The sequence below is a fragment of the Mesoplodon bidens genome, assembly GCF_964165515.1.
Source record: "Mesoplodon bidens genome assembly, chromosome: 11".
NCBI classification, from domain to species: Eukaryota; Metazoa; Chordata; class Mammalia; order Artiodactyla; family Ziphiidae; genus Mesoplodon; species Mesoplodon bidens.
Window position 1 is genome coordinate 44,010,895 of NC_138167.1, and position 24,989 is coordinate 44,035,883.

A 24,989-nucleotide genomic window follows, 5' to 3' on the forward strand; every position below is an offset into this window, starting at 1 on the left:
TCCCCCTCCTTTTGTCCTTCCCCTAGGCTGAGGGCCTTCTCTGAGCATGTGTTGGGCCAGGAAATCTACAAGAATGCACCCAATCAGGGCCCAGTGCTCCCACTGGTATCCCAACTTGAAGCATCAGCAGGAGACCAGCTACAGCTGCTCAGCCTAGGGAAACCAGTTGCAGCTCTTCAGCCTGGGCCCTATCTATCTCCTACCTCCATACAATGTGGATAGATGTAATTTGTATGACAATAACAGCACAAATAGAGAATATCAATGAAAATATAGAAATTATTACAACAGCACAAAGGAGAAAGGAAATAAAGCTATGTAAGAGCAAAGCTTTTGTATGCTATTGAAATTAAGTTGGTATTCATGCAAACTAGACCGTTATAAACAAATAACCCAATTATAAAATGCGTAAAGGATTTGAATAAACATTTCTCCAAAGAAGACATATAAATGGCCACTGAAGCAATGTTCAACATTACTAGGCATCAGGGAAATGTAAATCAAAACTACAATGAGATACCATTTCACATCCACTAGAATGGCTAGAATCAGAAAGATGGGCAATAAAAGAGTTGGTGTGAGGATGTGGAGAAATTGGGACCTTCATATATTGCTGGTAAGAGTAAAATAATGCAACTGCTTCAGAAAACAGTTTGGCAGTTTCTCAAAAAGTTAAATGTAGATTTACCATATGACTCAGCAAGTCCATTCCTCAGTATATATCATGAGAATTGAAAACAATGTCTATGTAAAAACTTGTAGGTTGGAATGTAAATTGATTCAGCCACTATGGAAAACAGTATGGAGGTTCCTTAGAAAACTAAAAATAGAACTACCATATGACCCAGAAATCCCACTGCTGGGCATATACCCAGGGAAAACCATAATTGAAAAAAACACATGCACCCCAATGTGCATAGCAGCACTATTTACATTAGCCAGGACACGGAAGCAACCTAAATGTCCACCAACAGAGGAATGGATAAAGATGTGGTACATATATACAATGGAATATTACTCAGCCATAAAAAGGAATGAAATTGGGTCATTTGTAGAGACGTGGATGGACCTAGAGAGTGTCATACAGAGTGAAGTAAGTCAGAAAGAGAAAAGCAAATATCGTATAATAATGCATATATGTGGAACCTAGAAAAATGGTATAGATATATAGCAAAGCAGAAATAGAGACACAGGGCTTCCCTGGTGGTGCAGTGGTTAAGAATCCGCCTGCCAATGCAGGGGACACGGGTTTGATCCCTGGTCCGGGAGGATCCCACATGCCGCAGAACAACTGAGCCCGTGCACCACAACTGCTGAGCCTGTGCTCTAGAACCCACGAGCCAACAAATACTGAGCCCGTGTGCCACAACTACTGAAGCCCGCGCACCTAGAGCCCGTGCTCCTCCACAAGAGAAGCCACTGCAGTGAGAAGCCCATGCATGGCAACGAAGAGTGGCCCCCACTTGCCGCAACTGGAGAAAGCCCACGTACAGCAACGAAGACCCAATGCAGCCAAAAATAAATAAAATAAAATAAATTTATATTAAAAAAAAGAAATAGACACAGACATAGAGAACAAATGTATGGATACCAAGGGGGAAAGGGGTGGGATGGGAGGAATTGAGAGACTCGGATTGATACATATACATTATTGATACTATGTATAAAATAGACAACCCATGGGAACATACTGTATAGCACAGGGAACTCTACCTAATGTGCTGCGGTAACCTAAATGGGAGGGGATATCTGTATGCGTATGGCTCATTCTTTTTGTTGTGCAGTAGAGGCTAACACAACATTGTAAAGCAACCATACTCCAATAAAAATTAATTTAAAAAAAAACCAAAAAACAAACTTGTAAATGGATGTTCAGAGTCACATTACTCATAACAGCTCAAAAGTGGGAATAACCCAAATGTCCATCAACTGATGAATGGATAAACAAAAATTGGTATATTCATTCAATAGAATATTATTCAGCCATGAAAGGAATAAATTACTGATTGATACATGTTACAACAAGAATGAACCTTGAACATTATGGTAAGTGAAAGAAGCCACAAAAGGCCACATATATTATTCCATTTATATAAAATATCTATAATAGGCAAATCCACAAAAACATAAAGTAGGGCTTCCCTGGCGGTGCAGTCATTGAGAGTCTGCCTGCCGATGCAGGGGACGTGGGTTCGTGCCCCGGTCCGGGAAGGTCCCACATGCCACGGAGCGGCTGGGCCCGTGAGCCCTGGCCGCTGAGCCTGCGTGTCCGGGGCCTGTGCTCCGCAACAGGAGAGGCCACAACAGTGAGAGGCCCGTGCAAAAAAAACAACAAAAACAGAAAGTAGACTTGTGGTTGCCAGGGTTTGGTGGGGGTAGATTGGGAGTGACTGCTAGTGAATATGGGGTTTCTTTGGGGGGTGATGAAAACGTTCTGGAATTAGATATTGGTGATAGTTGCATAACTTTGTGAATATACTAAAAATCACTGAATTGTACACTTTATTTCTATTTTATTTATTATTGAAGTATAGTTGATTTACATGTACACTTTAAAAAGATGAATTTGGGGAGTTCCCTAGTGGTTAGGACTCAGCGCTTTCACTGCCATGGCCCAGGTTCAATCCCTGGTCAGGGAACTGAGATCCCACAAGCTGTGCGGTGCAGACATTAAAAAAAAAAAAAAAAAAGATGAATTTCATGGCATGTGAATTATATCACGATAAAAAAAATACAGCTGGAACTATGAAGGTAACTTTTACTAAGATAGGGAAGATTAGGGAAGGGGCACATGTGGGCGAGAAAGGAAGAATTTGTTTTGGACATGGTAAGTTTGAAATACCAGTCAGACATCCAGATGGATCTGTTAAGTAGGCAGCTGGAGATATGTCTGCAGTTCAGGGGAGAGATATGGATTGGAGATATACATTTGGGGAAAAATGAATTAATGCATGTAATACACTTAGAATGGTGCCTGGAACATAGTGAGACCTATGAACATTGTCTATTATAGTAATTATTTTGCATGTATAGAGTAATAGTCAATTGGTCTAACACAATGTGTGGAATCACTTCTCTGATTTGTAATGCCACCTCTGTTATATACAAATCTCCCACATATACTGAGGTCTGTTTCTATCATTGTATTTTTTTAAGTAGGAACTGTTTTAGGGGAGAGTAGATTGAAAGCCAAGACTTCTCTCAACTTTTCTCAATTCACTCACAAGAACATAAGTGATTGTATGTTTCTGTTTCACCTTTGTTACCTGGGGAGAAATAACCTGGATTCTTTCTACCTTTCAGAGGCTATGAGGATAGATGAGATCCTAGGCAGGAAGTTCAGAAAGCAGAGTAACATAAAGCTGCAAAAGGAAGTTACCTGAGAGAAAAGCAATTCCATAGGTAATATTTTGAGTCAACTCTCCTTATAATTACAATAACATTTTTTTTTTTTTTTGCGGTACACGGGCCTCTCACTGTTGTGGCCTCTCCCGTTGCGGAGCACAGGCTCCGGACGTGCAGGCTCAGCGGCCATGGCTCACAGGCCTAGCCGCTCTGCGGCATGTGGGATCCTCCCGGACCGGGGCACGAATCCGTGTCCCCTGCATCGGCAGGCGGACTCTCAACCACTGCGCCACCAGGGAAGCCCTACAATAACATTTTAAAAGTTTTTTTTTAGTTGTGATAAAAAACCACATAACATAAAATTTACCACCTTTGTAACCATATGAGAAAATTTTAAATACAGTCTTTGTATTTGATGTTTCACCCAAAATCTTCCCAAGGCTGTCTCCTTCTCACAGTTCAAACGTTATTCCTTCAAAGGGGCCTCTCAACACCAGGAGTAAAGTTGCTTCCCTACTCTTGGTCACTTTCTGTCTCATTACCCTGCAGCACTCTTCACTAACTGAAATATAATATTTGTGTTTATTAACTCTCTCCCCCTTCCCACTAAAACATAAATTCTACCAGAGCAGGGATCTGGTCTGTCTACTCTTCTCCCCATGCCTAGAACAGTTCTTTGCACGTAGTATGTCCAAAGTATTTGTTAAAATACTTGCTGAGTAATAAATATAGTGCCTTTTAATTCCAAACAAGTTTCACACATATTATTTCATTTGATCATTACAACTCTGAGTAAAATGGGATTGCTGGCCCCACTGTAAAGATACTCAAAGAAAATGATAGATTTGGGAGCTCGCTTTTCCCAATACATGCACTTCAGTTCTAGGGCTAAGGGTATTTCAAACTACTTTGCCATTAAGGAAGTGATAACTCTGGAGGACAAGAGAAACAACCTACACATTTTTTAAAGAGTCGCCAGTTTGCGCGGTTGAACTTTTACCACACCCCACCCCCATATACAGACACACAGCAGACATTACGGCCAGTGATGCTACTGTAAGTGCAAAGAAGAAAATGCAACTATTCGACTGTTTGGAACACTGAATCATCTTATGTAGCTGTCTCGGTTTTTCCCCCACTTTTTTAATTAAAAAAAAAGTTTTTTGGCGGGGCCGCTGGGCTTGCGGGATCTTGGTTCTGGGACCAGGGATGCAACCCGTGCCCCCTGCAGTAGAAGCGCGGAGTCCTAACCACTGGAATTCCCAGGGAATTCCCCCGGCCCCCCCCCCGCTCTTCTCTCACTGTTGTGGCCTCTCCCGTTGTGGAGCACAGGCTCGGGACGCGCAGGCTCAGCGGCCATGGCTCACGGGCCCAGCCGCTCCGCGGCATGTGGGATCTTCCCGGACCAGGGCACGAACCCGCGTCCCCTGCATCGGCAGGCGGACTCGCAAACACTGCACCACCAGGGAAGCCACCCCCCCACCACCACCCCCCCACCACCACCCCGCCCCGCTCTTTTTAAAAAAAGTTTTACTGAGGTACAACCTTGTCTCGCTTTTAACGTGCGCTACTTTGAGATAATCTAATTCTCTAGTATAAGAACCGTTTGGATCTCTATTACTACAGGCACCTGTAAGGAGTCCCTTTCCTTCTTTTTCTTTTTTTTTTCCCCTTAAACTCGGCAGCCGAACACGTGCGACCAGCGATTAGGAACTCTTACAGCCTCCCTCCTTAGCCCTGCCCACCGAAAGTCCAGCCCCTTCTTTTTCCGGAGCCCCGCCCCTCGGCCCCTTTCCGACTCAGGACCTGCGGATCTCGCCCTTCCTCCAATTCCTCTCCATATCTCGCGAGAAGTGAGCGCGCCTGGCCGGACGAGAGAAAAGTATCTGCTCCGCTTAGGGGGGAAAGAAGGAGCTGGAGACAGATTGTGGGACCGAGCGCGGGCGGGCGGGAGGCGACGGAGCTACCAGCGGGTGAGTCCAGATAACATTAACTAGTCCATGATCTGACGGGAGTCTCCCCGTCAACTCTGGCCAGTCCCAGTGTCCCAGGCCGGGGTCTCCCCTCCCAGTGTGTGTTGGACGGGGGCGCTGAGGCGGTGGCTGGGCCCTGTCTGAGGAAGAGGGTGGGGCATGGACCAACGCCGACCAATAAGAGAGAAGGAAGTTACGATTGGCGGCGACGAGCACTAATGGGAGGTCACCTTTACCTTGCGGAGTGCCGCCCCTCTTCTCTCCTTCCTCCCGCCTCCTTCCTTTGGGGGGAAGGCGGGGCCAGAGGCCTGAAGTGTGGGGAGAACTTGGGGTAAGTAGCCCCGGGGGGCACAGGGCGTGGCAAGGAGAGGGGAGTTGAATCCTGAGGGAATGGAAGTCTAGTGGAGCCTGGAATGGGGTGGAATGGAGAAAGGGTAGGGGTACTAAACTGGTTGAAGACCCAGAGCTTCTTCAAAGAGTGGGGTTAGAGGCTTGGCATTGGAAGAGTCAGGGGTAATAGGCAGGAGGTGGGGATGAGTAGGTGAAAACATGGCATTTGGTTTTGCTGGGAAGATAGGGAGGAGTAAGTGGAAGCGAGAGCATGGCATTTCGATTGAATTATAAAAAAGAGTCCCAGGGACATGATATCAGAGAGAAAGTATGGATATGGAGAAAATTAAGTGAATGAGTTTAGGAAGACTTCATAGGGGTGGGCTTAGTGGCCAAGAGGTATCACTTTGGGAGGGGTATGGGGGAATCCAGAAGGGTCAGGGGAGGTGTTTGGTTAGGAGATGGCTGATATATACAGGTGTTTAGCCTAGGTGTCACAAGAAGCCTGGGAAACGGATTTAGGGCTTTTGGTGGATATGGCACCCAGTCTGGTGACCAGCCTGCAAGAAAGTTGGGATAGGGGTAGAGAAGGAGAAAAATAGAACACTTTCATCACTTCTGCTCAGATTTCCTTTCTCCCTCTCTTCCTGTTCTGCACTTCATCTCTTCCTCAACTCAGGAATGGGGGCTTGGGACTTAAGCGGCCAAGTTGGAGCTCCATCGGGAGTTATACGTTGCTCTGAATTGCCTGTTATGTTCTGTGACTGGGGTGTTTACTACCCAGGGCACCTCCTCCCCATATTCCCGCGTTGCTGCTTTCCTAACTTTAAAAGTTTGTTTTCTACTTATCAGAGGGTGTTTTAGTATCTTTGAGGGTTGTGTCGTAGTAAGTGTAGGTTTGTAGGGGTGTGCAGAGTTTTCTCCACAAGCTCACTTGATTCCTGCGTTTAAAAACTTTTCAGTAGTATAAGTAATTCTTGCAGAGACATAGATCTTTATAGGTATTCTAAGCATAGAAAAATGTACTAAACTGGTTTGTTTTGTTAAATGTGTTTCTTACCCACTCGTATTCTTGAAGAGTTACTAAATGAATGGTTGCAGTTAGTTTTAGTTAGCTTATGTTTTTTTAAATGGTGTAAATAAAATGGGCACGTATTTCAGGAAAGTGAAAAATTTTCAGTTTCTTCCTTTGTGTTCCGATTCAGAAGCTAAAGATATGTCATAATATTGATATCTTGCGGGCAAGGGTTGGGGAAATCAAACACAATTTGTACTTAAACATGGAGGATACTTTAAGGTAAGTGGAGACTATTGCGAAATGTAACACGTCTGTGAGAAAGGAAGCTAAAGAAAAGTTTGGCAGCTATACTAAGTAGTCTTACCAGTTCTTAATTCTGTACAAAAAAGGGACAAGTCTTTGCCCTTTGTTTGATAGTTGTGTATTATTTAATAATGAGCTAATACAGCCAATTAATTAATGACTTCTTTGCTATTGCGTAGATTTGTCTTTTACATTCCTTTTCTTCTCCTCTTACTTTTCGAAGCAAAATAGCATCTGAAATATACCGGTAAAGGTGTTACATGAGGAGAAACCAGAGTATGTTACTTTGTATTAACCTTTGGTTTTCAGCAGCCATTTGTCCTCCTGGCCAGGAGGTTACCCCTACAGCACATTGAGACCAATTAATTACTGACCTTTTAGCATTAATTACTTAATTGGGTTCCAGTATTTCACATTGAGAGCATTGCTATTGGATATTCAGACATTTTCACAGTTTGCCTGGCAGCAGCACAAAAAAATATCCAAAGAGAGAGCAAAGTTCCTTGTTTTATTCTTCCATCCTAGAATTTGCGATGGCTTTGACTTGGGCACTATCTCAGTGTTAACACCTAGCAGAAATCTAGAGAATGATAAACACTGCTCATTTTAAACTTGTGGATCAAAGGTTACATCCTGTGATAGTTTCAGTGTTGTAACTTTTAAGCATTTTTGTTTACCATGGCTTTTAAATGTTAATAGAGACCGTTATTGTATATCTCCTTTATCTTTCCTCTCCCCACTTCCAATCCAAAATGAAATTTGTTTTTTCAACCTACTCTCAAGCTGCTGCTCTAAGTCCCTGGCTCTGCCTGAACACAGCTGCTCTGAAGTTCTCACAAGTTATTGTTTTGTACATGTCAAGAGTGAGTTTTTCTAGGCTGCAGTTGGAAGGAGTCAGTGTTACAGCAGCCTCCTCTCCACGTCTGATGAGGAGGAGCCTTTTTGGAAGGAAGTTTTAGGTGGAGCAAATAGCATTGCCATGTAAATGTCTAATAAAAACAGCTCTCTTCTTGAAACTAGTTGTCAGGCTGGCATACAGTTGCTTCTTATCCCTTGATAAAGGTACTAAAGTTAAGGTGCATATGTTGTTTCTTTGAGAAAAACAAACGCAGCATTCATTAAAAAAGAAAAAGCATTATTCCTTTTTTAGAGTTCATGAAAAAAGTCTTCCATCTCTAGAAAATGTCAAATAAAACAATTTTTAAGCTTCTCATTTTGACTGTTGCCTTCCCCTAATAGGCTTATTTTAGGATCAAGTATTGATATATTCATGAAATGTGAAAATGCATCATTTTGGAATGTCTGGTGGGTGGTCTTTTCACTTCTGAATGCTGTAAGGAAGAGGTCCCTACTTCATAGATACCCTGTTCCTTTATTGCAGCTCTGCTTTTTAGAACATTCTTTACATTGTGAAACTCTTTACTCCTGCCATCTGAAGCTACAATAAATAAACCTAATTCCTTGTCAGCATGGTGTCCCTTCAAATATTTGATGACAGTTATGTTCTGTTAAGGCTTCTCTTACTGGGGTAAATATCCCACGTTCTTTCAACCATTCTTTAAGTGACATTTTAAATAAAGTTCAGTCTCCTTATCAACTTAGTTGCCTGAGTTTTTAGGGTTTCTTATCTAGATCTGAATATAACATTTCAGATATAATCTGATCAATACAAAGTACAGGGGAGAATAGGGCCTCTTTTTTCACTGCACTCAATACCTCTGTTCTTAAAGCCTAAGATCACATTAATTTACATAATTAATTTTTTAATTTTAATTGAGGAATTTGTGTTTATCCCTGTAATTGTCGTCTTGTTAGTTTTGGTTTAGTGTTTTAGTTTGATAATGTTATTTAGCCTTTTATTTTAAATTTATTTTTTATTGAAGTATAGTTGAATTACAATGTGTTAATTACTGCTGTACAGCAAAGTAACTCAGTTATACATATATGTACATTCTTTTTCATATCCTTTTCCATTATGGTTTATCACAGGATTTTAAAAAATATATTTATTTACTTGGCTGCGCTGGGTCTTCGTTGCGGCGTGCAGGATCTTTAGTTGCGGCATGTAGGATCTAGTTCCCTGACCAGGGATCAAACCCGGGCCCCCTGCTTTGGGAGCATGGAGTCTTAACCACTGGACCACCAGGGAAGTCCCTTATCACAAGATATTGAATATATTTCCCTGTGCTATACAGTAGGACCTTGTTGTTTATCCATTCTATATATACCAGTTTACATCTGCTTGTTATTTAGCCTCTTAACCATTCCTCATATCTTTCTGTCGTTGATAGTTAAATTTGGTAAACATGACACTTATGTTTTTGTTTTAGGTCACTGGTAAAAATATATAAGGGTGGAACAATGCTACGTAATATCAGCACACTATCATTAGGTTGATATTAATCCATTAATGAACCTTTTGGGTAAAATTCAGTTATGAATCCACCTACTGTTTTATTACCTAACCTATATTTCATATGAAGAAAGTGAAGTTAGACATGAGTTACTATTTAGCTTTTTCTTTTTTTTTTTTGCTGTACGCGGGCCTCTCACTGCTGTGGCCTCTCCCGTCGCGGAGCACAGGCTCCGGACGCGCAGGCCCAGCAGCCATGGCTCACGGGCCCAGCCGCTCCGCGGCATGTGGGATCTAACCGGACCGGGGCACGAACCCGTGTCCCCTGCACCGGCAGGCGGACTCCCAACCACTGTGCCACCAGGGAAGCCCTGGTCCTTCTTTCTTAAAAAAAAAAAAAAATTCTAGAATGATTTAACAGTGTTTCCTCATAGTTGTATGTTTTTTGTCATCAGATGAAATTCTGTTTTGGAAACTCCTTTAGGAAGAAACATCATTCCCTGAACATTTTAAGTTATATATCAAAGAATTAAACTATTGCCCATAAAACAGTTGTATTGTAGCTTCCCCCAAACATTGACATCTCCAGTTTAGACCTAACTTTTCATTTTATGTTCGAAGTAAAAACCTGCAGCACCCATTAAAAAAAATATATATATATACATACATACATATATATATATATACACACATGAGATATATATATATATCATTGCTATTTATAATTATAGTTTATTGGTGTGGTGATCTAAGTTTGTCATGCTATGTGCTTAAGGTAAAATGGTGCTTACAAATAAGATAAAACATCAGAAGACATCTCTAGGGACTAAATAAAGACTTTATGTTGGCAGCCAACAACTTTCATGTGTGTTAATTTTAGCCTGATAGTTGAATTATGTTTGAGCAATTTTAGCTGATAAATGCAGTTTTAAAGCACCTTCCTCTTTTGAGGATTTAATTTTTACTTTCATTTTTAGAAAATTGCAAATTGTGAATGGAAATGTTTGTCCATTTTCTTTTGACACATTCTCATCCATCTGAGATTGTAGTTATGAATTCTCCTGGAAAGCAGAAGGATGGACTTGATGACCCCTCAAGGTCCTTTCCAGTCTAAACATTCATAAGTAGAGGCTCAGATCAAGGAACTTACTATTGAAAAATCAGGAAGAAAAATAGAAGGTAAAGAAAATGAAATTGAAATGGTTCTACTGAGCCAGTGGGAATGGATAAACAAAAAGTAAGGAACATAAATGACAAGAAATAATAATTCCTTTGAGCTAAACACAAAACAAATGAACAACAACAAATATTTTGCATTGGGGTCATTTTATGTCTAAAATATTTTATCATGACATTTTCTCTTCAGAATTTCCCTGGTGGACACTGTGTTGAAAGAATGTGGTTGGTTTTTTTCTTTCTGTTAAGTCATAGTATTTTGTTTCCTTTCCTTCTCTTGTTTGTCCTTTTGTTGAGAAACGTTGAAAAAAAGAAATCTGAATAATTTTCTCACTGCCTGTATACAGTGAAGCAAAATTCAGTTCAGTTTTGAAAGTAAACATATACTGCATGGCTTCCTTGGAGAGGAAGGATGAATGTTAAAATTCAGGAACGGTTTTTTAAATATATAAATTTATTTATTTTTGGCTGTGTTGGGTCTTCGTTGCTGCGTGCAGGCTTTCTCTAGTTGCAGCGAGCGGGGGCTACTCTTTATTGCGATGTGCAGGCTTCTCATTGCAGTGGCTTCTCTTGTTGCAGAGCACGGGCTCTAGGCACATGAGCTTCAGTAGTTGTGGCACACAGGCTCAGTAGTCGTGGCTCGCGGGCTCTAGAGTGCAGGCTCGGTAGTTGTGGCGCATGGACTTAGTTGCTCTGCGGCATGTGGGATCTTCCCAGACCAGCGCTCAAACCCATGTCCTCTGCATTGGCAGGCGGATTCTTAACCACTGTGCCACCAGGGAAGCCCAGGAAAGGTTTTATGAAAAGACAAATTTACTACCTAGTTTTTAAAACTTTGTAAGCAGACATCTAGGAAAGATTCCCAACTAAACCAAAGGTGAGCTACAACAGTAGTGTCATGAAGGAGAACAGAACTCATTACAAACTCATGACTTTGTTAGCTTCTTTTCATCTTTTGGTGAGTTTAATCCTGAATGTTCTCACATATTTGAAACCTGACTGTGCAAAAAGTTTCTCTAATTCAATACTGCATTTATCCTTAATAAATATCAATTTGTGAAAGTCTAACAAGAGCCAAGATTTAGCTTGAAAAGTTACTTTGTGAGCTTGTGGCTGGGGCCTTCATGGGAATAGTTTTGTTCTGCCATCTCCTCACCTTCTCACAAAACCCAACTTGTTTTCTTTGAGTGGAATTACTTACTAATATCTTCTTATCTGATATAGTGCTTCTTTCTGACATTGCGGACAGAGGAGATTTATGTTCTAAATTGGCCACATTTTATTTGGGGCTTAAAATTTACCATGTAGTAGAAAAGTAAAAAATAGAGCATAACCATTCTTTTTGAAATAGGAATGTGCCTGACTTTATTATAAAAACAGGATGACTAATTGAATATAACATACGATTGCTGTAAATGATTTGTGTTGGCACCAAGTTTCTGGCCAGTGATGTTTATTTAAGCTTTATCAAACTTGAGTAACACCATCCTAGTTTTATTTAACATGGGTTTTCTGATATTTCTGGTACTAACATGTCTTTCGTAACACCATTAAATTTTTTTTTTTAAGCTTTGGTCAAGCAGTAGTTTGCTAATATTTTACATATCTATGCTAGGGACTTTTGAAAGTCAGTGAACATTGGAATACCCCAGATAGGTCGCTGTGTTGCCAGTATGTGGACAGTCTTAGAAAATAGATTTTTTTCTTGAGAATTTCTAAGCGTCTCCATGATTATTGTTGTGGGATATTGTAGCTATTTCCTATCTGGGACCAAACTCATACTGGGATTTAATGTTAAAGTCTTATCAGGTCTGTTGTTGTTTGCAGCCTATTTAAATTAAGTCCATGAAGGTTTAAAATTTATCCTTAAAGATCAGTGTTTTGGGGTTGATTGCTATTGCTTTGCTGTTTCACTTCATCTGAAAATGAGTACACAAAAAACCAAAACACAACACTAGATTTTTGACAGCCTACCAGTTTCCAGGAATTTTTTTACTTCTAAAATCATATTGAGGCCAAACATAGATAGGTATAATGTTCTCTAGTTATTTCTAACTCAGCTTCCTGATGTCACTTTAGCAAGCTGTTGCTTCTTTGTTTTTGCTTTATTAGCCTTTCTGAGAATAGCTCAGAATAGTTCCTTGAATCCTCCAAAAGCCTGGAGAGAAAGTTCTAGTCTAGTAGTTGCCTGTATGAAGCTGTTTCCATATAGGTTCTAAGCTTTAGCCATGTGTTGCCTAACTTATGATTCAGCCTAATTCTCACTCCCATCTGTTTTCAGTCATTTGCTGCAAAACTATTTGGTCTATTTAGGCCGGCTCCTTTCTTTGAAACCTGTCCCTGCATGCCTGAGCCTGAAATCCAGAAATTAATTTTAACTTTCTCTTTGATCAATTCAGGGCACTCTACTGTTTATTTCTCAAACTGTGAGTCTCAAACTGCTTTTAGTCTCAGTACCCACCCCTCTATAGTCTTAAAAATTATTGAGAACTTGGGCTTCCCTGGTGGCGCAGTGGTTGAGAGTCCGCCTGCCGATGCAGGGGACACGGGTTCGTGCCCCGGTCCGGGAGGATCCCACATGCCGCAGAGCGGCTGGGCCCGTGAGCCATGGCCGCTGAGCCTGCGTGTCTGGAGCCTGTGCTCCACAACGGGAGAAGCCACAACAGTGAGAGGCCCGCGTACCGCAAAAAAAAAACAAAACAAAAATTATTGAGAACTCCAAAGAGCTTTTGCTTTTATCATGGTTATATCTATTAATATTTAGTATATTAGAAATTAAATTGGAGAAAATTTTAAAATATTATCTGCTTATTTGCTTATTTTAAAATAACAACATAGATAACTGTATCTATAGTTTTAAAAAAATTGGGGGAAGAACATCAAATATCTGGCTAATAAAAAACAGCTGTATTCTCATATCTGCTTCTGCATTCAGTCTGTTACAGTATGTTGTTTTGGTTGAAATATATGAAGAAAACCTGTGCTTACACAGATATGTAATAGGAAAAGGAAAGATTCTTTTCAGATAATTGTAGATAATCTTTCTTCTTTGATACTACGTCAAAATCTGAAAAGTGATAGTTTCTTAAACGTTAGCTATTGTGTAGAATCTGATACCACATCTGTGAACTTTTAATATTCTGTTACATTAAAATGAATGGGCCTATGTTGCCTCTTAAATATATCTTTTACCCTTGTATGATCTGAACACCCATGAACCCTCTGAAAGGGTCTCAAGGATCTGTAGGGATCCCTGGAGCCCACTTTGAGAACTGATGTCTTATGGTACCAAACTTGAAAAATACAGTTGTTTACCATATGGGAGGAATATCCAACCATTTTAGTGCTTCTCAAAGGGTGGGTTACTGACCATTTGCATCAGAATTACCAAGGGTGTTTTTGTTTTGTTTTGTTTTTTTTCTTTGCTGTACGCGGGCCTCTCACCGCCGTGGCCCCTCCCATTGCGGAGCACATGGCTCACGGGCCTAGCCGCTCCGCGGCATGCGGGATCCTCCTGGACCGGGGCACGAACCCGCGTCCCCCGCATCAGCAGGCGGACTCCCAACCACTGGGCCACCAGGGAAGCCCACCAAGGGTGTTTTTTAAAGTGTAGATTCTTGGGCCCCAAAGCCAAGAGAATCCAGGTGGCCTGGGAATCTGTATTTTTACATGGAGCCTAGATGAATATGTTAAAGATTGAGAACTATAGAGGTAGATTAATTAATCATGTTTTAAGAAAACCTAATTTCTAAATTTCGAGAAGTCAGATAAAAAGAAATTAGTACTTGAATAGTCACATAGTAAAAGTCCTTAATTAACAATCACTCTGACATTTGTCATAATTGGGATATCTTAACGTTGTATTTTAATTAATAATAGTTATCATAAATACCAGGAGTTGGCAAACTAAGGCCAGATGGTAAATATGTGCTTTGCAGGCATGAGGTCTCTTGTTGTAACTACAACTCCAGCATTGTAGCACAGAAGTAGCTAGCCAGGGCTTCCCTGGTGGCGCAGTGGTTGAGAGTCCGCCTGCAGATGCAGGGGACATGGGTTCGTGCCCCAGTCTGGGAAGATCCCACATGCCGCGGAGCGGCTAGGCCCGTGAGCCATGGCCGCTGAGCTTGCGCGTCTGGAGCCTGTGCTCCGCAACGGGAGAGGCCACAACAGTGAGAGGCCCGCGTACCGCAAAAAAAAAAAAAAAAAGAAGAAGAAGTAGCTAGCCAGAGACAACATGCAAAGAATAAGCATGGCTGTGTTCCCATAAGACTTTATTTATGGACACTAAAATTTGAATTTCATATAGTTTTCACATGTCACAAAATTTTCTTCCTTTGATTTTTTTCAACCATTTAAAAATGTAAAAAACATTCTTAGCTTGTGGGCCATAAAAAAAAAAGTGGCAGGGGCTCCCCTGGTGGCGCAGTGGTTGAGAGTCCGCCTGCCGATGCAGGGGACAGGGGTTCGTGCCCCGGTCCGGGAAGATCCCACATGCCACGGAGCGGCTGGGCCCGTGAGCCATGGCCGCTGAGCCTGCGCGTCCGGAGCCTGTGCTCCACAACGAGAGAGGCCACAACAGTGAGAGGCCCGCATATCGAAAAAAAAAAAAAAAAAAAACAAGTGGCAGGCTTGATTTGGCCCATGGGCTGGAGTTTACCAATCCTTGATGTATACTATAACTGGATTATGAGTTTTAAAATTATTATAATAAAATATACTTTTTTTTTTTTTTTGCGGTACGCGGGCCTCTCCCATTGCGCGGAGCACAGGCTCCGGACGCGCAGGCTCAGCGGCCATGGCTCACGGGCTTAGCCGCTCCGCGGCATGTGGGATCTTCCCGGACTGGGGCACGAACCCGTGTCCCCTGCATCGGCAGGCGGACTCTCAACCACTGCGCCACCAGGGAAGCCCACAAATTTTTTTTTGGTACGCGGGCGTCTCACTGTCATGGCCTCTCCCGTTGTGGAGCACAGGCTCCGGACGCAAAGGCTCAGTGGCCATGGCTCACGGGCCCAGCCACTCCGCGGCATGTGGGATCTTCCCGGACCAGGGCACGAACCCATGTCCCTTGCATCGGCAGGCGGACTCTCAACCACTGCGCCACCAGGGAAGCCCCATGAGTCTTCTTTGTTTTCTGGGGTTAACGTACCTTCATTATAGTCTCACTGTTCATAGGTTTATTGGAATCTTTTCCTAAAGTCAGTGTTCTAGATGTAATGCAAGTCACAGGAGCACAGAGTATCTTATGGAGAATAAAATGTTGAGGCTGCTATGGTGAAGAGCTTCAGTGTTTGTACCCTTTGCTTAGCAGCAGCTAAATTATCTAAGAGTCTGAAAGTTGGTATCCAAAGTTATGGTTTTGGAAGAGAACTGTTTGTATATAATTTTTTTCTTTTTAGTATCATGGGGGAATGGGGCCTGTAGAGCTCTGTTTGGGTGCCGGTCTAAATTTTTTAGCGTATTTGTAGCTCACTGAAAGGCATTCAGTACTTGCTAAGCTTGGTTTCAACTCTCTTTATTCCCTTTGTGTTGGACAGTTGGGGCAATTTCTAAGTGTTCAATATAAGTACTACATGTTGTTAGGCAGCTTTCGTGGATTCTGAAAATGGGTCCTTGAGGGTAACTAATAAGGAATTATCTTGAAATGCTTAATTTACCCTGTGTATCGATCTAAGTTTCCGCCATGTCTATTTCTATTTGATGCTGTTAGTTTACATTTTTAGAAAGATTTTTTTGGTAGTTCATTTTGAACTTTGTCAGTTGGTTCTGTGGTTCTGTTGCTTTGTAGTAGAGAGTGAACAACTTTGTATAATTTTTAAATACTATACTGTTTAGTGCTTTAGAGTAGTCTAGCAGAGGGACTTCCCTGGTGGTCCAGTGGTTAAGACTTCACCTTCCAATGCGGGGGGTGCAGGTTCAATCCCTGCTTGGGAAGCTGAGATCCCACATGCCTCGCAGCCAAAAGACCAAAACATAAAACAAAAGCAATATTGTAACAAATTCAGTGAAGACTTTAAGAATGGTCCACATCAAAAAAAAAAAAAAAATCTTAAAAAAAAAAAAAGGAATAGTCTAGCAGATATGGGCCTTTTTTTAATAACTAAGTCATGCAGATCAGTATTCTTTTTATTATTAAATTATATTATAAAGTTTTTTATTTATTAAAAGCAATCTGTGGGCTTCCCTGGTGGCGCAGTGGTTGAGAGTCCGCCTGCCGATGCAGGGGACATGGGTTCGTGCCCTGGTCCGGGAAGATCCCACGTGCCGTGGAGTGGCTGGGCCCGTGAGCCATGGCCGCTGAGCCTGCGCGTCCACAGCCTGTGCTCCACAACGGGAGAGGCCACAACAGTGAGAGGCCAAAAAAAAAAAAAAAAAAAAAAAAAGCAGTCTGTGATCACTGTAAAGACTTTGGAAAATACTGAAGGTAGAAAGAGGGAAATAAAATCATCTGTAATACCATTATCCAGAGATAACCACTATTAACATTTGACGTTAATTCCCTCATCTTGTTCTATGCTTATTATTTTGTTTGCTTTTTTATAGATTTGGAATTATGGTGCATATGCAATTTTGTATCCTGCGTTTTTTTGCGGTACATGGGCCTCTCACTGTTGTGGCCTTTCCCGTTGCGGAGCACAGCCTCCGGATGTGTAGGCTCAGCAGCCGTGGCTCACGGGCCTAGCCGCTCCGCGGCATGTGGGATCTTCCTGGACCGGGGCATGAACCCGTGTCCCCTGCATCAGCAGACGGACTCTCAACCACTGCGCCACCAGGGAAGCCCCTTGAATCCTGCTTTTTTTGCCCACTTAATGTATAATGTTTTCTCATGTTGTTAAATAGCTTTCAGAAACGTTATTATTAACAACTTAAATATATCTATTGTAAGACAATACCTTAATTTATATTTATCCATTCTTTTTAAACATTTAATTCCTTTTCTTTTTTTGTTATGACTCTGATGAACATTTCCATATATAAATGGTCCATGTTTCTGGTTTTAGCCTCAGAATAAAGTCCTGAAAGAAGAATGATTTGTTCAAAGGGTGTAAAACGTTTTAAGACACTTAATATAAACATTGCCAGATTGCTTTCCAAAAAGATTGTCCATATATGTACTCCCACAAGTCCCATATTAAGGTGCCCTCTCTGCTGCATCCTTGACTAGCAAGCATTCTTTTATACTTGAAAGTATACCTTAAAAGCTCTGGTCTAGGTTTTGTTTTCAAGGGTCAGTTAAGTGTCAATTAACTTGACAAACACCTCCCCCCTCCCCATTTTTAACAGTCTAACCAAAAACTGTAGAGCTGCTTTTGTGTTATTTGTATGATAGGAAAAGCATAGAATTGGTTGGGTGTAGTCACATAAAATACCTTAGGCACAAAGTAGTTGTAAAGATGTATTTAAAATATGTTTTAAATACATATAGCTTTAAATGCGTAAATACCTGCATAGTGGTTGTTTTGTGGACCCAGCAGCTTTCTGCAAAACTTGGAAAGGTAAGTGTAAAATTTCAGCAAAGTATACTTGAATATCTACTTCAGATTAAATCAGTAAATATTTATTGAACATCAACTGTATTATGAAAGGAAAGGCTTCCAGAAGTTTTTAACTGGATCTCTATATTCTTCCCCATTCCCCTTTTGGTCACAGATAATACAGCCATTTCCTTTTTATTCATGAAGCTAAAGTAGTCCACTTACTAGTAACTAACACATCACCATTTCATTTCTTTCATAGCAATTATCTGCTATTAATCTAAAATGATTTTGTTTATTAACTTCTTTGTGTCTGTCTCTTCTTTGTAGACTGTAAGGAAGCACTATGAGGGCAGATATCTTGTGTGTCTCATTCATTGTTGAATTTGGTGGCCTAGATATGGTAGGCACTGAATAAAGTGTTCAGTGAATTAATGAATTTAAAAAGTATATTTATTTTTGGCTGCGTCAGGTCTTAGTTGCGGCTTGCGGGCTCTTCGTTGTGGTGTGCAGGCCCTCTGGTTGTGGCACACGGGTTCAGTAGTTGTTGCGTATGGGCTCCAGAGTGCATGGGCTCTGTAGTTTGCAGCACATGGGCTCTCTAGTTGAGGCGTGTGGGCACAGTAGTTGCGGTACACAGGCTTAGTTGCCCTGCGGGCTGTGGGATCTTATTTCCCTGACCAGGGATCAAACCCACTTCCCCTGCCTTGGAAGGCGGATTCTTAACCACTGGACCAACAGGGAAGTCCCTGAATTAATGAATTTTTTAAATGATTAAATTTACTTTTTGATCCCAAAGGTAAATTGTAGTTATTAGTTTCATACGTCTTCCTTGTCAGATCTTTTACCAAGACTTAACCATCTTTTTTGTGCTCGAATATACTCTGGAATTGCTAGTAAAATAATTTGATAAATGACCATAAAGAATAGGAGAAGGGCTTCCCAGGTGGCGCAGTGGTTGAGAATCCGCCTGCCGATGCAGGGGACACGGGTTCGTGCCCCGGTCCGGGAAGATCCCACATGCCGCGGAGCGGCTAGGCCCGTGAGCCATGGCCTCTGAGCCTGTGCGTCTGGAGCCTGTGCTCCGCAACGGGAGAGGCCACAGCAGTGAGAGGCCCGTGTACCGCAAAAAAAAAAAAAAAAAAAAAAGGAGAAATAGTAAGGGATCTAATACGTATACTGATCAACCTATGACTAATTGAACTTGTAAACTAAGCCATCATTCTTACCACTTACTTGGCATCTTTCATGCCAGATGACAAGGATTCTTTGCCCGACCAAACTTTAGTCAGGCTGCTGAACCTTCTTTTAGGCTTATCTGTGTACTTTCTTGTAAAACTGAATTTCAGCAAGAACCCTGCTAAGTCAGTTTAGCAAGAGCCCCCCCACCCTCAGTATCTGTTCTCTCTCATATCTGATTAGGTTCTTCATCCTCTACCATCCCTCAGGTGATGTCTCATCACCCTGGCCTGTCTTTAGCAAGAATCTTGTTCGGTTAGTTTAACCAGAATCCCCTTTACCCCTTATGTTTCCTCTTAGTAATTTTCTAGTCACTGAACTCCACCCTGGTCCTTGGCTGTTAATTCCCACTCGCCCATGGTGTATTCGAAACTGAGCCTGGTTTATATACTGAGATCTCTTAGCCACTATTGCAATAGTCCTGAATAAAATCCATTTTTTACTGCTTTAACTACTGTCCAGCTCTGGTTTTCTTTGACACAGATGAGAGAAAGATTCTTTTTTTGCAAAAGGCTATTGTCTTTATTTTTGTGTCCGCTTTGCCTGGCACTTAGTAGTTCCTTAGTAATGCTTTTGAATGAATAAATGATAGCTAGTTTGAACCCCTTCTAGATTTTCATGAATCTTTGATATTTATGGTGTATATGCCCTTCTCATTTTTTTATACTTAGCAATATCTGCTTTTTGTTATTAGGAACCTGCAAACAGGCCCTTGGGTGTGTTTATATTGATACATGGCTTTTATTCCTTACCGTAAGTTGGGTCATCTTAATAACACATCAGTTGGTTACTAAAGAAATAATTATATTACAGCCAGGTCCAGAGAACTGACTTTTTGTAGACCTCAGTGGCAGACTCCATCCTCATTCCATTAAAAAAAAAAAAAAAGATAGATATACATATGTATACACACAGAATCAGAGAATCAGTTTTCTTATTTGCACATTGACCATTTTAGGATATACTTCTGGCTCTGACAAAACTATTTAAGAAAGATTCTATGGGGCTTCCCTGGTGGCGCAGTGGTTGAGAGTCCGCCTGCCGATGCAGGGGACACGGGTTCGTGCCCCAGTCCAGGAAGATCCCACATGCCGCGGAGCGGCTGGGCGCGTGAGCCATGGCCACTGAGCCTGTGCGTCCGGAGCCTGTGCTCCGCAACGGGAGAGACCACAACAGTGAGAGGCCCGCGTACCGCAAAAAAAAAAAAAAAAAGATTCTATGAAATTACCCCAATTATTAAAATCATTCTGTAAACCTTGGATTTTCTTCACTTTTCTGCCAGCATTCAGATAACGTTCTCTCTTTTAGGTGAATACCAATTTTTATCATTCATGCATTCTGAGCACATGAGCCTTTTCCTTGGCCCCTAGGACAGCCTTTTTATGCATCTTTGTTTTCCTGTTCTAAGATCACCACTGAGAGCATTTCACTTTCTTTTGGAAATGTCTCTAAATATGTGTATCCCCTGTCTGTCATTTATTGCTTAGTTCTAAAGAATGCTTGAGTTTCATCCTGAAGAATAGATTGAGAAACAGATGACAGACTTGAGTGCCGTGCCTGGACACGTGATCTACCTGTCAAGCGGTACAGTTACAAATGAGCTGTGAGTTAAATTCTAGTGAATGGCAGTATCATTATTCAAGGTTTCACCTTTTGTCTCAGTCTTTATACCACAGAAATGTGTTGCTATTTGTTTTTGAGGAGGCATCAGTTTGACCTCTCATTATCAGAGGTTAGTTTTAAGTATCAAATAGAAATAAGCAATGGCATTCTTTATATATAACAATTGATACAGCAGACTGGGAATGAAAAATTTTTGAAGGATGTTAACTGGAAATTCTTTTTAAGTGGGGAGACAGATCATTATTGTTAAATATTTCATTTTTTTAAAAAGACATGACTTTAAAGTTAAAAGCAAGAATGATGGAAATGAAAAGGAGCAAGAGATTGAGGGAATGATTGAAGAATAATTGTAGGGGGACTTCCCTGGTGGTCCAGTGGTTGATTCCACGCTTTCAATGCAGGGGGCGTGGGTTCGATCCCGGTGGGGAACTAAGATCCCACGTGCCAGGCGGTTGGGGCCAAAAAAAAAAAAGAATAATTGTAGGTATTTAAGAAAGAGGGCCTTCTTCCTCCCATTGTGATCTCTCTTTAGTGAAAATGGCAAAACAAAAGCCAGCAAAATCGGAAGGAAGCAGGAAATCCTAGTTAGTGACCGTCAGATTTGAATATTTAAGAGCCATGAAAATGCTTGCTTCTGTTACATTTTAATTCTCTTCCCCAAAACTTATTTTTGCCTTTTTTTCTGCTTTTAGAAAGTCTTGATTTTTCATCTCTATTTCCTAGTAAGGATGCAGTGAAATAAAATTTGGAAGCCATAAATTGTGATGTGATTGTGCAAAACCAAGTTAAATTTTGAATTCTGTGGTTTGAGGACAACCATTCCAGAATTTATTTAATCACTTCCTATACCAGTGCTGCCCCACTTCTCAGCCAAGACCCTTTTCCTCCTCTAAATCAGTGGAAAACTGAGAAAACTTAGCCTCAAAAAACATAACTAAGGTAAAAATAAGGAATCCTGCCTGCTTATGTTATATCTGCTCTATCCCTTGTAGTTTACTTCCTGATTGAAGATAGGTTAGAAGATCTTGTTGAAATAAAATTCTCATTTAGTGATTTTATTAGGAAAGCAGGTTCTGGGACTAGGAAGTAAAATTATCTCCAGCACAGCAGTTGTTAGGAATTTTTCCAGAGATCAGTTACTTTCCAGAAATGTTCTGAGTTTTCAGCCATAATGACATTGGTCTTTGCATTTATTTACTGTTGTATATTTGTATTTATTTTTTGCACTGTGTTGTAGTTCTAGGAAGTGTATTTAAAACAAATGAGCAAACAAACCAGAAGACCTCCTTGTCCTGGGGCTGTGTGAAGAATAAAGCTCTCATTTTCCCAGTACCAATCATCAACTTGAGCTGGCCTCTCCCAGGAACAGAATTTATTGAAGCAATTTATCCTGGCTAAATGTGATATAAATCTGTGTACACCTGTGTACGTACAGGCTCTCTTCCATTACAGCAGTGCTGCAGCATCAGTTTCCTTCATAGTCAGACCCTGTTCCTATCACAATGAAGGATTGCTAAGAAGCCCTTTGTATTTTATGGGGCACCCCACAATTTTAAACAGCGATTAGTTGTGGAATTACTGATCAGACTACCAGAAATACGGGTTTCCAACCCTAGAGTGAGTCTTAAGAGAGTAGGAGAGATGTTACCACTGCCCTCTGAGTTTTAGGCATGGTTTTCTGATTGCCAGATTTGGTCTAGCACTTTAATATTTATTTTGACGTAGATCTGACTGAGGTTAACCTGACATTTTGGTTTATCTCCAAGATGAAAATTCGAAATTTGGTTATAGTTCTGAAGTCGTTTCTACACATACTCAAATTGTAGTTCTTCCTCTTCCATCTTCCCTTGTTCGTATTCTTTCATACAGCTTTCTCTCTTGTAGAAGGATGTTTGAAAATGTCCTATAGGAGTTTATTTTATAAAGACTATTTTTGTGACCCTCCCCTTTTTTCTCTTTCACTCTTTCAAAATACTCTATATCTTTTAGGAACATTTTTACTATGATTTGCATTTCTAATCCTTATCCATCTCCACCTCTATTTTTATTCCTAGTTGGGATATGAGAAATTTCCCCAACATATTCATTTGGAGTTATTGTTCTTTGACAAAGAATTTTGATCAACATTTCAAAAGTTTAGCTTCAATAATTGAAAAACAACAACAGTATAAACCCTGTTAAATTCTAAAGAGAAACGGAGAGGATGGATGGTGATGCCTTTTAGTGCCATTTCTTTTATCCCCTGCAGCAGCACACATCTGTTGGCTGCAACAGAGCAGCCCAAGAACTCTGGCCGAGAGCAGCACAAACAGCCGGAACATATTCACCCAGTAAACCCCCAAAGAGTCGACATTTGTTTTATTGCTGCTTTTAAAAACCTAGCCATAAATAGAATCAGGGGGGAAGGGCACCGATATTTCTCCATTTGCCACCGACGATTGGTGGGGGGAGAAGGAGGCTCCCTTTGGGGAGAGAAGGGTTTTATTTTTATTTTTTTATTAATGAAAATCATTTCCCATGTAGCCCAATAGGATGGGTGCCTTGTTTTCTTTGGCAATAACCTGGGATAAACGGCCCTTGCCAACAGTCTCATTGTTTATACACCAGGGAGCCAGATTATGGCCCTGTAAAATGGAGCACCCCTCCTATAATCCCTTAATTAATTAAATGACAAATTTTGGTCTTCTCTAGTTCAGAAATATGGCTTCCGCATCGAGCGTTCAGTGAATTTATTGACATAGGGAACTGCACTGGTTGTAATTCAGCAGACTGGAGAAGTGTGTTATATACTGTAGCAGAAAGAGGGAAAAATCTAGTAAAAGGCTTGAAATTCCTTGACTCTTTAGGTTTAAATTTTTCTAATTAAAAGTTTCAACAGGGCCTCCCTGGTGGCGCAGTGGTTGAGAGTCCGCCTGCCGATGCAGGGGATACGGGTTCGTGCCCCGGTCTGGGAGGATCCCATATGCCGCGGAGCGGCTGGGCCCGTGAGCCGTGGCTGCTGAGCCTGCGCGTCCGGAGCCTGTGCTCCGCAACGGGAGAGGCCACAACAGTGAGAGGCCCGCATACCGCAAAAAGAAAAAAAAAAAAAAAAAAAAAAAAAAAAAAAAAAAAAAAAAAGTTTCAACTGAGGCACAGTAGATCATATGCCACCTGTCTAATGGGTCTCCCCAAAGTAGCCCGTGTTTACAGCTTTGATAGACGGCATTCTTGGAACACCTGTTTCTAGGCTTGATATTTTTGAAGCACTTTTTTTTTTTTTTAACTCCAACGTATTTAACATAACTTTTCCCCCTACCTCCCCCTCCTCAGCTCCGCTCTGCTATATGAAATATGGGAGACGACAGACCGTTTGTGTGCAATGCCCCGGGCTGTGGACAGGTACGTTTACAATATACTTTATTGTGAATGTCTCGTTGTGAATCAAAGTGGCTGTTTTATCACTAAGGCAAAGAGTTTAAAGCCAGTGTTTTACGTGATCACTGGAGGTAATCAGATCAGAGGATTTGTAGTGTGTAAATCCAAGTTATGAGGAAATGTAGGCACTCTACCGTAATGAAATCTGCCTTGCTCTCTTTCATATTGTTATTCTACTGGTGTTTGTTTCGCAACACACAGTGTTGAGGAATACATGTTGCTCTCGCCTCCTTTCTAAAGCTATTTATTTAAATACAAAGCAAGTTTAGAAATATCTTTTCTTCAACCTTCATGGATGTAAAAGTCTGCTCAGCATATTTGGGTAGGAAGCTGAAAATGCACCCATTCACTGTGAACCTCAATTTGCCAGAGTCTATTTTGGATTTTTTAAATAAGAAATAAAAAGTTTCTTTTGACTGTTGATCAAGAAAATCATTGTTAGCAGCTAAGGCAAATACCTGTCTAGGAAGGACAAGTCCAACATAGAATCCGAGATCTCGCAGCAATATATCAGCTACAAATTTTCTCAGCCATTTTCCCTGTCTGACACCATTAAATGCCTTGTTCTGTGTGTTAGCTGCCATGTTATTGTTTGTATGCGTATACATTGTGTCACATATTTTTCATCATGTACTTTTTAAATAATTTTGTTGAAACTGCCTTTTTTTTTTTTCATTTTGTACCTTCTTAACACTTATTCCTAGATCCTCCCATTCTGCCATGTTCCACAAAGGATGAAG

The 24,989-nt window shown here is 41.1% G+C and overlaps 1 protein-coding gene across 9 annotated transcripts in view; it reads left to right on the plus strand.

Moving 5' to 3' along the window:
- The first annotated feature begins 5,203 nt into the window (after window positions 1-5,203).
- Window positions 5,204-24,989, plus strand: part of LOC308625336 (cyclic AMP-dependent transcription factor ATF-7) — a 92,043-nt gene continuing 72,257 nt past the window's right edge. For 3 of the 9 annotated variants that reach the window (XM_081249393.1, XM_081249401.1, XM_081249397.1), the window contains exons 1-2: window positions 5,204-5,318; window positions 24,145-24,213. In XM_081249393.1, coding sequence (XP_081105519.1) covers window positions 24,166-24,213 — 48 coding nt within the window. In that variant the 5' untranslated portion in view covers window positions 5,204-5,318; window positions 24,145-24,165. Of the gene's footprint in view, window positions 5,319-5,346; window positions 5,650-20,751; window positions 20,816-24,143; window positions 24,214-24,989 lie in introns of those variants that run through there. The other 6 variants (XM_081249398.1, XM_081249394.1, XM_081249396.1 and 3 more) reach the window with 6 other exon arrangements.